General features: G+C 35.8%; 1 protein-coding gene across 2 annotated transcripts in view; it reads left to right on the top strand.

The window, feature by feature from the left end:
- The window catches only part of LOC133625295 (peroxisome biogenesis factor 2-like), a 16,478-nt gene extending 3,719 nt beyond the window's left edge, over positions 1-12,759 (top strand). Inside the window, exons 1-3 of one of the 2 annotated variants that reach the window (XM_061994882.1) lie at positions 4,603-5,043; positions 7,914-7,974; positions 8,395-12,759. In XM_061994882.1, coding sequence (XP_061850866.1) covers positions 8,414-9,328 — 915 coding nt within the window. In that variant the 5' untranslated portion in view covers positions 4,603-5,043; positions 7,914-7,974; positions 8,395-8,413 and the 3' untranslated portion in view covers positions 9,329-12,759. Of the gene's footprint in view, positions 1-4,602; positions 5,044-7,913; positions 7,975-8,394 lie in introns of those variants that run through there. The other variant, XM_061994881.1, reaches the window with a different exon arrangement.

Raw genomic sequence — 12,759 nt, 5'->3', positions numbered from 1 at the left:
ATGGAAGATAAATCAATGAGCTATTGTTATGTTTTGCTGTCTACAGGCATTTGGCAGTGGCTAATCTCTTGTATCCCATTTTATGAAAATTAAGTTTACTAAGTTAAAGTTCGAAAAGCAGCCTGTGATTTGAATGTATCTTTGTCTTGTACTTGATCTTTGGATATTAGATATAACTGTATTAGATGTAGCATTTAGAATTCTGGAATTTACTAGTGGTTCAGTCAGCGTGCTTGGTGAAAATATTAATTTCATCTGTGGGACTGATGTGTTAGACATTCAAATGTTTTCCTATACTTTGTCTGTTTTGAGAAATAGTTCTGCCTCCTACACATATAAGAAATAAATAAATAATGTGATTGCAGTATGTTACTGTTTTTTCAGTTGATGTTACTAGTTACTCCAAATGGCTACAGAATCAGTTTGGTTTTTATTAAATGGTAGATATTTAGCTGAAGTATATAGAAACCGAGACAGGGATACAAAATGAATCTTTGTAAATTTATTTGAGCTATGATACAGTGATGGGTTAATTTTACAGTGATTAAGAGACCACACAATTGGGCTTCCAAATTAGACGTTGATCTGAGGATATTTGTCTCAAAACTTGATAAGCAAGAAATAGATGAGAACTAACTGTGAGACATGAGTCTTTGAGCAACTGAGGTCCAGGTACTGACAGTTGATTTAAGGGAAGATTTACCTTTATTGATTTCAAATTCACATCTAAAATATCCACTGCTATTGAGAGTAACTGAAAAGAACTGTTAAATGAAATACATTTTAAAACAACCCAAACAAACAAAAAAACCAAACCTAAACCACAAAACCAACTTAAGACCTCCTCAGTGTGCTTGTGGTGGGTGAAACAATAGTTTTCATTATCTGTTGATATCCTAACTTAGTGAACATAAAGAGGCATAGTAGACCAAAGGTATGGCTTGCTCTCATAGTCTCTCTCAGCGCCCTCCCCTCCCCCCCCAGTATGATAACACTGAATACGCAATACCAAATGCATTATAGCTCTTGACAGAAAGGAGAATCATATGTTAATGATATTCTGTCCAGAGAGGGTATGATTCCTAGCATGCTCACCACATACTACTTTCCCCTATCTGGGCCACAGGTCTGATGCTGGGACTTGACATAGTCTGTTGAAAAGGCTGAAAAGTGGTTATCTCTAATATATGTCCTACTGTTTCTTTCTGTTGAGGTAGTTTATAATAATAAAGTAAAATAATAACAATGAATGTTAAAAAGACTTCATATATCAGAAATTTTTGAGTGGCATGGAAATCAAGAGTTGTCCAGGCAAAAATAATGCAACATGATTAGCAATGAATGTAAAGGAATAGCTTAGGAATTTAAGAATAAAATCAGTGACTCTAAAGAATAAAATAAGTTTCAATTTACAAAGCGCAAGAGAAGAATCAATGAAAGGGTCCAAACAGCTAAGTAAAAGGAGGCACAAAGGGATAGGTCCATTACCTAGATTGGTTATTAAATAATAAAGGAGAACAAGTAACAGATTTTCAAAGACTGATTCTTTACTTCGTACTTTATAAAAGAGATATATTGTGACCTGCTACTTTCATAAAATTAATCTTAGACAGGAAATAAGAGTGGAACCAAAGCACAGAAAGAATAGCCTAAGGAATCTTAATATAGATGTGCTCAAGTGGCAAATCCTAATAAAATTCATCCTAGAATGATTGAGGAATTAGGCACCACTGATTTCATTTATTTATTTATTTATTTAATGTCCCAGAGGGTGAAAATAGCCAGCAAAATGGGTTTGTGTGTGTGTGGTTTTGTGTCTCTCTAGTCTTCCGTTAAGAGCATTATTGAGGCTGTCAGTTTCGATTCCAAATAAAGATCGAGTAAATAGTTTAGCAATTAATTTGTATCTAAAAATACAGGAGGGAGATTGTAAAGAAGCCATATGGCTTGACATGACCTGTTTGTAAGAAACCTCAATCTGTGTCTCCTCTTAGAAAGGATAACAAGCTTGGTAAGTAAGAGGAAAACTTAGGTACTGTACAGCTTGATTTTAATAAAGTCTTTTTCCTTACATAGGCAAGCTAGGGAAATGCAATATCGATACTGTCTCCATTAAATGCTGATATTATCAGCATCAAGTTGAAAAATTGCCTTTACAGAGTAATTATCTATAGTACCCTGTCAAGATGAAATGGCATTCATGAGTTCGATGGTAGAACACACGCTTGTAAAAGTTACTGCTGATGCTAAGCTGGAGAGGGTTGAAAGGCACTTTTTGGGGTTCATTTTAAACCTAAGATCTGAATTCAAAATAATCTTGATGAATTTGGACAGACTCTCTGAAAGTGACATGGTGAAAAGTAGCTCAGGCATATACAAAGCATTATATTTAACAGGGAATACTCAAATATGTAAACATAAAACAGGAAATAACTATTCAGATAGAAAAATGACAGGGGAAAAATCTGAAGGTATATTAGACCTCAAGGTAAATGCTAACTATACTGCTTGAAAAAAAGAAAGGGATTTGTTGTTTCTTTTTTTTTTTCCTGGAGGGTTATACCAGGTATATTGTACGAAAAAGGATGTTGTCCGATTTGGCAAATCTTCTGTATGTAGTTGGCCTCCTCCCGTACCTCACTACTTTTTCCTTTTGAGAAGATGCAGACAGAGTAGAAATTCTTTTCTGTTATGTTCGTTTTCTCCTGCAGAATGAAAACCGTCTTTATTTGTAATAAGAATGCTTTAGATCAAGTGTGAGAAGAGGATTCTTTGTAATTATGAGGGTGATAAAACACTGGAACAGACTATGTTGAGAAAGTGTGGCATCAGCTTTCTTGGTAGTTAAACATCTGCCAAGATATTCTTGAGCCTGCATTTATGCTGAGTTAGAATTATGTAGTCTCTGGTGATCCATTCCATCACTGCACAAGTACATTGCTCAGACTACATGCTTTGGCTGCACAGAGGAGATATCTAAAATAGCTAAATCATGAACACGGTGGAATGAATGGGTGTGCTACTTCTTTGTATCCTAAATGCAATTTTAAGTTAGAGTAATGAAGAAAGATGGAGAAATTAACGAAGTTCATTTTTTACTTAAATATATTTTCATTTGGCTTCCCAAAAAAGTCTTTTTGCAAAATCACACTTAAAATATTTTGAAGTTTCTGCCTGTAATGTATGTCTATCTGTCTTGTAGTGATTATGCTAAAAAAAGACGGAGGGTGATTGCAGTAGCACTGAGACAGTAGAAACCCCTTGATTACTCATCCACAGTGGAGTAGCCCTGTGGAAAAAAAGTGGCACCCTAGAGCTTACTTGGATCTGTATATTTCTGCAGGCAAAGTTTAAAGACCTGTAAATTTAAATGTAGAATTTTTGTGGGCAGAACGCATTGACAAATATGCCTGATGGTAATACATCTCATACTGGTAGCCCTAGAACAGGTCAATAATAATGCTTATATTGATAGCAGCAATGCAGGAGATGTTACTTGGTATTACAGCTAAAATCCATGTTATCCTCTTAATCATAATTACATTAATATTGGCAGACTGTTGACAATACTCACATTACTATTGATAGATTTCTGTCAATAACACGTTTCCAAATAAAATATATTCATTCATAATTTGTACAATGCTCAATAAGAGCACTAACACGTACCAGAAGAAATTCCTTTTTCCCTAGTCTTATACAATATTTGCTGTTGTTTTTGCTGCACAGTGTACTGTACTGGTGGGATGATTGATTTGTTTAGATTGAAAAGAAAGCCAAAAAACAGAAGAATTGTAAGTTATTTAAGAAGGAAACGTTCTGTGGATTTTTTTTTTTTCTGGGAGGTGTGTCTCAATTTTTTTTTTTTTCTGTGCAGTATCTATGACAATGCAAAATCAAGGGAAAGCCTTTCAAGTAGTATTCTTTACTGTTTTCTCTTGAAGTGTGTTTATGTAGCAAGTTAATCATACATTGAGTTTATTGTGTATCCTATATAACTGTTCAATTCTGATCATCTAAGGTAAGCCCAATGGAACCTTTAACTGAGCGTTGATATTTGTCTCTTTTGTTACTGGTTGTTGGGGTTTAGGCCCAGCCAGCAATGAAGCACCACAACAGTCTCTTGCTCACTGCCCCCCCATCCACCCTCCTTAGTATGGCAGAGGCCCCAGTGAGATGGGAGGAAAAACAATAACCAAGGACCTTGTGGATGGAGACAAGGGCAGGGAGGGCTCACTGCCAGTTACGGTTCCAGGCAAAACAGACTCCAGTTTTTTGACTTAGAAAGTAAGAAAAGTTTATTCTACTATCTACCAGAAACAGAGCAGAACAGAAAGCAGAATCAGAGCAGGATGATGAGAACAATAAAACCAGAACTTTAAGATCTCCTTCCCCCACCTCTCGTTTCTTCCTAGGCTCATCAACCTGCTCCTTCTCTCTCTCTACTTCCTCCCCCACCAACAGTGCAAGGGGGTAGGGAATGAGAGATATAGTCAGTCCCTCACAGATGGTCTCTGCCGCTTCTTTCTTCTCAGAGCAGGACAACTCCTCCCATTCTTCCCTTGTTCCTCTGCAGGGTCCCTCCTTAGTGAACCTCTCCACTGTGAGTTCTTACCAACAGCTACAGCTTCTGCTCACAAACTCCTCCAGCCTGGGACTCCTCTGCAGCCAGCAGCATTCCAGGCACCTTCTGCTGCAATGCTGCCCTTCCACAAATTCACCGCCTCTTCTGGACATAGTCACCACCCCTGGCCTGGGGTCCTCCATGAATTGCCAACAAATCTCAGCTTCTCAACTCCTCTCCACAAATGGCAGTGGAACAGCCTGCCATTTCCCCACAGGATGCAAGGAAATCTGCTCCAGCAGACCTCCTCCTTTCTTCACTCACTGACATTGGGGTCCGCATGGTCACTTCTCTCTCATCCAACTCCTTCCACCACCACCAGGAAATAAGAAGGAAAAACAGGAAGAACCCTCTCTTCTGACTCCTTCTTCTTAAAAAGTGATTGTGAAGGCACTTGATTGGCTCAGCCTCAGAAGCAGGTCTGACTCAGAGCTGGGGAAAGCAAGCAACTTCTTACAGGAGCCATCTTTACAGCTCCTTCCCTGTTAGCAATAACAGCTCCACACAAACTCACAACACTGGGCCTGCAATTCCAAGTTCTTAAGTTTATAATTTTTTTTTAAATTGAAATAAACCAAATAAGCAAGTTAAAATAGTAAAGACATCACAATTTAATGCAGAAACTTGAGGAAAACCATCATTCTCTTTACTATCTGTATAGCTCAGCATAATATGAATTGCAAAAATAACGTTCAAAAGTACAAGTTAAATGTCTTGCCATTTGCAGACTGTGTTTATTATGGAGTTTTAAACCAGAACATCATTTATTCCTACTCTAGAATCACTATTTTTGAAAAGAGTATAAACTGAAATCTTAATATTTCTGATTTTGTATAGAAGTAATTTTAAAAGTGAAAACTTTATAATTTATTTATTTTTTATGTATTACCTCTTGAAAACTTTGTCGTCAAAGAAGAAAAATATAATGACAATTCCCTGCTATAATAAAATAGATATTAGAATTCAGCCCTCTTCTGTCAAAGAAACAATTACTGCTATCCAGATTGTTAGGACATTTGCAGCCCTTTTTCATAGAAAAATACAGTTTTCAAACTTTCCCCTTTAGTGTTTGTGGGAATTAAGTGTCTATCTTGTAAGTGCAGTAAAACCTTAAATACTTTTAGAAGTAAGCATAATGTGTATAGTATAGTACTTCAGCCTGCATGTAACAGTGAGCATACTGAAACATAATTACACATAGAAATCATATCCATATAGCTTTGACTTTAAAGTAACTTGCAGGGTTCAGTCATGGTCATGCAAGCTTTCAGTGATCTTGCAGAACAATGCCCAGTTTTACGGCTTAAATTCGGAATGATTTGAGAATAGAGTACTTCCTTAATTGATCATCCAAAAGAAATCTTTTATTGCATAGAAATATTAGAAGCATAATTTAAAGCATTTTAAGGAGTACAGCTTTATTGTAAGTTGCTTATGGTATTGTCTTACAGTCTTCCTTTTCCATATGGTTTGTATAAAAGTGACTTCAAAGTGGAATCAGTCTGCTAGTTGATATTTCTGGAAGAGACATGAAATACGTCACAGTTAAACAGTATATGTAGTGTGGATTCTAATTTTTTTTTGAGACCTGTTGAATTTTGCAATGTTTCAAGGATTAACAGACAGTGGTTGGACTTGGTTCAAAAATTATTCTCGCTTTCTGTATACAAAGTTTAAACTCACACTGACAGGTTCACTGAAGTTATTTTCTTCAAATAAAGTCCTATAAAGGATCATGGACATGAAAAAAATACCTACTCTCACAAATCAATTAGATTGTACAACAAGGCATGCACAGTTTTTTTGGGAAGGTCAGGGTCCATAGAATCACAGAAGAGTTTGATTTGGAAGACACCTTAAAGATATTTAGTTCCAGCCCTCTATGCTATGGGCAGGGACACCTTTTACTAGACCAGGCTGCTTGTAAGTTGCAGGGAGGTTCTTTATGGCATCTAGTCCATTCTGCTGTGAAAAAATGTGGATGAATTCAGTGCTAAAACAGGTGGCTCAGGGCATCTTTGGGTCATGTTTTAAGAATCTCCAGGAATGGAGATTTCCCTCTAGACAAACTGTTCCAGTTTCCTTATGTCTAATTGGAATTTCTCACGTAGCAACCAGTTGCCTCTCACTGCATCTTACAGAAAGGTTTGACAATCATCTCTTTAACCTTTAGGTACTGGAAGATTACTGTTAGATCACTTCTTAGCTGCCTTATCTCCAAGTTGAACAATCTTAAGTTCCTTCAAGCTCTCCTCATATGTCAGATGTTAGGGATCCATGATGGTAGTAGTGACTGGACTCTTCTCAGTTTGTTGACATTTCTTTTGTAATATTCATAGTAGAGGCAAAAGTAGACTTAGCGTCCCAACTGTAGATTCACCAGTGCCAAGCAGAGTGGAATATGCATGTCCTTCAGTCTGCTAGCTGTAAACTTGCTGATGCACTCCACATCAGCATTATTGCCATGAAGATGCACTGGTGGCTTGTGTTCAGCTTGCTGCCTACCAAAATCTCCAAGTCCTGTTTTGTAAAGCAACTATGCAGTGGATCAGCTCCCAGACCATAGTGGTCCATGGCTTTTCTTGTATATGTCATGATTCGTCTTAATGCTCTGTATTTTCCTTGGGCTTCAGAAGGTTCTTGATGACTTATTCCTCACTTGCTGAGGTTTCTTTAGATAATCTGGCTATACTGGGAAAACAAAAAAAGAACCTTCACATCTTTAGCTTACCTTATTTATGAGAAATCTACAACAGCAGTTTCCCGTAGCACCTGGGATAATAGGAGACAACTGGATACAGTGGTTGAACTGATGTTGGAAAATATTATTAGTAGATGGAACCAAAAATCAGTTACCGCATAATTTTGTATTACTGAGGCATTTTTCATATTTAGCTCTTGCAACTTATTGCATTTATTTTCTTAGTTAAAGAAATCCAGATATAATAATACTTAAACCAAGCAATTTTAAAATATATTTATTTTCTTCCTCTGTAATACATGTACAAGAAGAGTATATGTTTGTTGAAGTTGCTAGTATACATTAATCATCTTGCCAGGAAATTTGCTATACAAGTGGCATAATGCCGTTCCCGTCAAAAGACTCTAGAAAATGTTTGCAGGCTTCAGTGATACACTGTATGATCATTTAAGCCCGAATGCTTATTATTGCTTTAATCTCATATGGTGATTCTTCTAAACAAATCACTGTCTTTATTTTCTGAATTTTAGCATTCCCACCTTGATTTTCATTCTTTCTGTGTTTAGTAATTCTAAGATTTGCTTTCAGTTGCAGGTACTGAAGTATGGCAATATTTTCAGTCCACCCTGCTGTTCTCTTCTAGATTTTGGTTAGTATATTCATTTTCCTTATTTCTCAACAAAAACCAACATACAGTTTTAGAATTCTTGTTTCCAATCTTTTATTTTAAAGTCCAATTGAATAATATAGTTATGCCCATTAATATATTTTTTCATTAATACAGTGAAATATCAAATCTGTGGAATTTTCTAAATCTCTGGAAGCTGTTAAACACTTCTCTGTAACCAAATACAAATGTTACTGGTTTTGAGAAATAGTCCTATTTAACTTCTTTTGAGATTAAATTTTATACTTTTAATGTAAAGCTTCCTGAAAGGAATGTAGCATTCCAAAGGAGCTTTTTTGTTATTTCCTGTTTACTGCTAGTATATTACAACTTTGTTACCTTCAATAAGAACAAAAATAGGAAATGCTTCTTCATACTAAAATCTATTTGATTTATTCCTAGAAAGAATTATTGTGAAGAAATGGCCTCCAACATTGGAAAGGAAAAGAATGTGAATCCTGTGCTCAGAATCAGTCAACTTGATGCTCTTGAACTAAACAAAGCCTTGGAACAACTAGTGTGGTCCCAGTTCACCAGCTGTTTTCATGGTTTTAAACCAGGGGTGCTTGCTCATTTTGAACCTGAAGTAAAAGCATTTTTATGGCTTATATTATGGAGATTCACTGTCTATTCCAAAAATGCAACCGTGGGACAGGCAGTTCTGAATATTCAGTACAAGAATAACTTATCTCAGACAGAGAAATACCAGCCTCTGAGCAAACACCAAAAGTTATGGTATCTTATTTTCACTGTTGGTGGAAAATGGTTCGAAGAAAGATGTTATGATTTATTTAGTAATCATCAACTGCAGTCTTTCTGCAAAATTAAGAGTTATATTAGCTTTGGATCTGGACTACTTAAACTCTGTGGACTCCTAAATTTTCTGATTTTTCTTCAGAAAGGGACCTTTGCAACACTTACAGAACGCATTCTAGGAATTAAGTCAGTTTTTTGCAAGCCACAAAGTGTTCGTCAGGTAGGATTTGAATACATGAACAGGGAGCTCTTATGGCATGGCTTTGCTGAATTTCTGATTTATCTGCTACCACTTATTAATGTACAAAAACTAAAACGTAAAATTTCTTCTTGGTGTTTGCCTATTGCGGGTCTATCCAATAGTGAAAACACATTAGCAGCTCACTGCAAGGAATGTTCACTATGTGGGGAATGGCCTACCATGCCTCATACCATAGGCTGTTCACATGTTTTTTGTTACTACTGTATTAAAAGTAACTGTTTATTTGATATGTATTTTACTTGTCCTAAATGTGGCTCAGAGGTACATAGTCTTCAGGCACTAAAATATAAAATCGAAATGACAGAATTGCATGCCTGATACGAGGTCGGTTTGTTTTTATACTGTACATGAAATGTTAAGTTGCAGAGATTAATGTAAAAATGCAGAAATTATTGTAAACAGACAGCTTAAAGATTGTTTTGGAGACCCTATAATTTTGTATATTGTGACATATTTTTACTGGTCTTAGTTTTTAACAGAGTAACAGTGCCAACTTTACTCTGAAGGAAAGAAAAGTTCCTCATGTTGTTTCCTCTCTTGAACTAATTAATCCAAAATTGGTACCCCTATGTTACACAGTTAATTGCGTCTGGGATCTTGAGTCTGTCAGCCTGTCACTTCCTAACCTCATTCTTTGTACTTCCCTCAAAGATAGACAAGATACTCAGTAAGCTTTCACCAATTTTGTGGATTTTCTCAAGCTTTTTGTAAAAGCTTCTGCCATTGCCAATTTAACTAGTAGATGGATTTAGTGGGAAAGTCATCTTAGTTGTGCCTAAATAATAATACTAAATTTTGATATTATATTTGAATTCCCAGTCTGATGTTCCACTGCAAACAGGAAAGGTGTAAGCTTAATTGTCATCTCAGCAGATTATTAATAGTTTTCATCATATTCAACCACCTATATATTCATCATATTCAACCAGGATATACTCTTTATCTATCCCAGAATTTTTTTCTTATTAATAGATCTTAAGTTTTAAGTTATCCATCTGGTAAGACAAATTTCCATAGATAATATGCACCTACAGGAGACAGAAACACTTCCTATGCAAATACTACCTTCTAGACATTCATCATATGAATGAACTCATTTTCTTGGTCAGCTTTTTGTCTGTGGTCTTCAGTGACATATATATCTCCACCTCTTGCTTCTTCCCTCTAAAGCTGAAGGTCACAGTCCATCATCCTTTGGAATGTTGCAGCTGGCCAAGGTAACTCACATTCTTCTGGGTCAGAGATGCTGCAGAAAACTTTACTCACAAGATGCTGTCTTTGGGACTTGCCACTCTTCTGGGATTTTTTTTGTACGGTCCAGGTAGGTGCCAGACTTCACTAATAGCTCACTACCACACAGAAAAAAAAAGATGAGACAGAGTTATAGGCATGTAGACATATGAAAAAAATAGATGACTCTTCCTGATTTTTACTAGTACTGTTTGCTTTCTTTGTTAGCTTTACAATGCCCTATTTTAACAGTATCCATTTACTCTCTGATCTGCTTTTATAAGATTTATTATTAAAAATTACAGTCCTTTTAACAGAAAGTGTTACCCAGAAGCATCTCATTAACGCAAAAATACATTGCATTATCTTTTGACTCTTAAATGAAATTCTTGGAAACTTAACAGTTGCATTGAGTAAATACCTTTATGATGTCTGTGTTCTTGATTGACTGTCATCAGTAGTCAGCCCCAAAAATAGTATGGTAACAACTGATCCAGTATCTTTGATGTACTTCTGTGAAATGGTTTATTACATTCTTCAGTGTCTGATTAAAACAACCCACCAGCCTGTTTGTTTGAAGATCTTAAATTCTAGGTTTTGATCTTTTAGTGACACACGGTGCTTTCATCTGATGCAATTAAATATAGTTAGCGGGTTTGTAAGTATCTTTGGGCAGCCCAAAACTTGATTAATTCTGCTACTGTTCTGTGAGTCAACAGAGACTTCAGAGTCACTGCTTCCAGATACTGTGCTGCAATATATTATTTGCCATCCAATGCGTTCGTCAGCAGCCTGCCAAAATTCTGTTACTTCCTGTTGCCATTTGAACCGGCAGGTACAAATCTGTCTTTTTTGGAAGTACCAAAACACGAGTCTGTTGGAGAATGTCCTAGAGTCACTTGCTGGTCCTGAAGTGATTCTGAACAAATTGTCCATCCACATCACTTAATAGCCCTTTCCAAAGAAATTGTTAGCAACCCTGACTTTAAAGTGGTCTAATGCCTTCAAAAAGGATCATGAGCATTTCTGCTACCTCTTTCTAACTGTCCTTATTATTTAAGATTTGTACACATCCAAAATCCAGTCTTTGTTGTTTATAATCATAGCAGACCTTTGTTTCTTGTGCTCTTCATTCCATCTGAAGTCACAGTCAGCATTGTGTCAAAAGAGCATGGAATTTTCTGTATTGGACTGTTAGATGTCACGTTCTTCTTATGTAGAAGTTAACTTTCCTATTGAATAATGATATTGAATAATGATTTTTTTCTGAATATTTAAATAATTTTGTCTTCCTTTTTAATTCCACCTTTCTCTGTCCTGCTGTTTGATTTACCTGAACTGTATTAATTTCTCGAGGTTTGTTTTGTTTCTTGCAACTTCAAGCAAGTGGAATCCTAGAAAAATGTATACTCTGGTTTTCATCCCTGTTACAATATCAGTACAAAATCTCTATTTTTTACTGAAGTTTTACACCTTTGTTGTATGGCTCTTTTCTACTGGCTGTGCTATATTGCACTTGGCTCCCTGTTTTTTTTCTTCTGAAATTGGACTTTTGATGCTTAACTTAATAATGGCTTATTGTACCAAAGCATTGGTCTGATACTGTAGTACCTTATTATCAGTATATTATATTTGTAGCACTGACCAACTGTGTAAAGTCTATGTCTTAAGGCATAAATAAACAGTTGGCATTACTGTAAGATCCTGGATCCTAAGGTGTTGCTTTAATTATTTTATTTTCCATGCAAGTAAGCAGGTACTAAACATCTCACAGAAACAGAAGAAAGTGATTCTGTTTGTCAGATACAGATATTTTATTCTTTTTTTTAAAACCTACCATGTGGTGAAACCTTCGCTCAGTTGTAGACACAACTCGGATTGATGAGACTAAGGTTTCAACTGTATATTGGAAAAACTTCTGGCAACTATGTTAGCTTTTTAGGACTCTGAAGTTAATTCAATATTCAGCAGCTTCCTCATTGCAGTGTAAAATTAAAAATACACTTTTTTTTATAGAGTCATTCTGCTTCATTTTGTTCTGTGATAAACTACAGAACAGCCTTACTTGAAAATATTATAGAAGAACCATAATTTGCAGACTAATCAAAGGATTATGAATGTTACATACTAATTTGTTGGTAATTTGTCCTCATAAGCATCATGTATTTTAACGTTAAAACTACCCTAACAAAGGACTAAGATGCACCTGGTGATATTTCCTGTAGAAGATGGGATAAAACTTATTTGGGAATGTTATTCTTTTCAGTTATTTTTCTAAACAAAAGGTTTTTATTGTTCAACTACCGTGGAAATGTATGTCTGAGCAGTCATGTGTGCATCAGTGAAAAGAAGAAATGCCTAGAATTTAGGAAAGCTAAGGAACTTCTACTCAGTCTTAGATAGGAGTTACAGACCTGTATTTTCATTTGTGCTTTGTTGTCTTTCTGTCAACTTTTCATTGTATCTTAAAGCAGTCATAACTGCAACAGACTAATCATATTAATAAATGTATTAGAAAA

The sequence above is a fragment of the Colius striatus genome, chromosome 4 (assembly GCF_028858725.1).
Source record: "Colius striatus isolate bColStr4 chromosome 4, bColStr4.1.hap1, whole genome shotgun sequence".
NCBI lineage: Eukaryota > Metazoa > Chordata > Aves > Coliiformes > Coliidae > Colius > Colius striatus.
The sequence above is the reverse complement of the archived record's forward strand: the minus strand, read 5'-3'. Positions and strand labels throughout refer to the sequence as shown.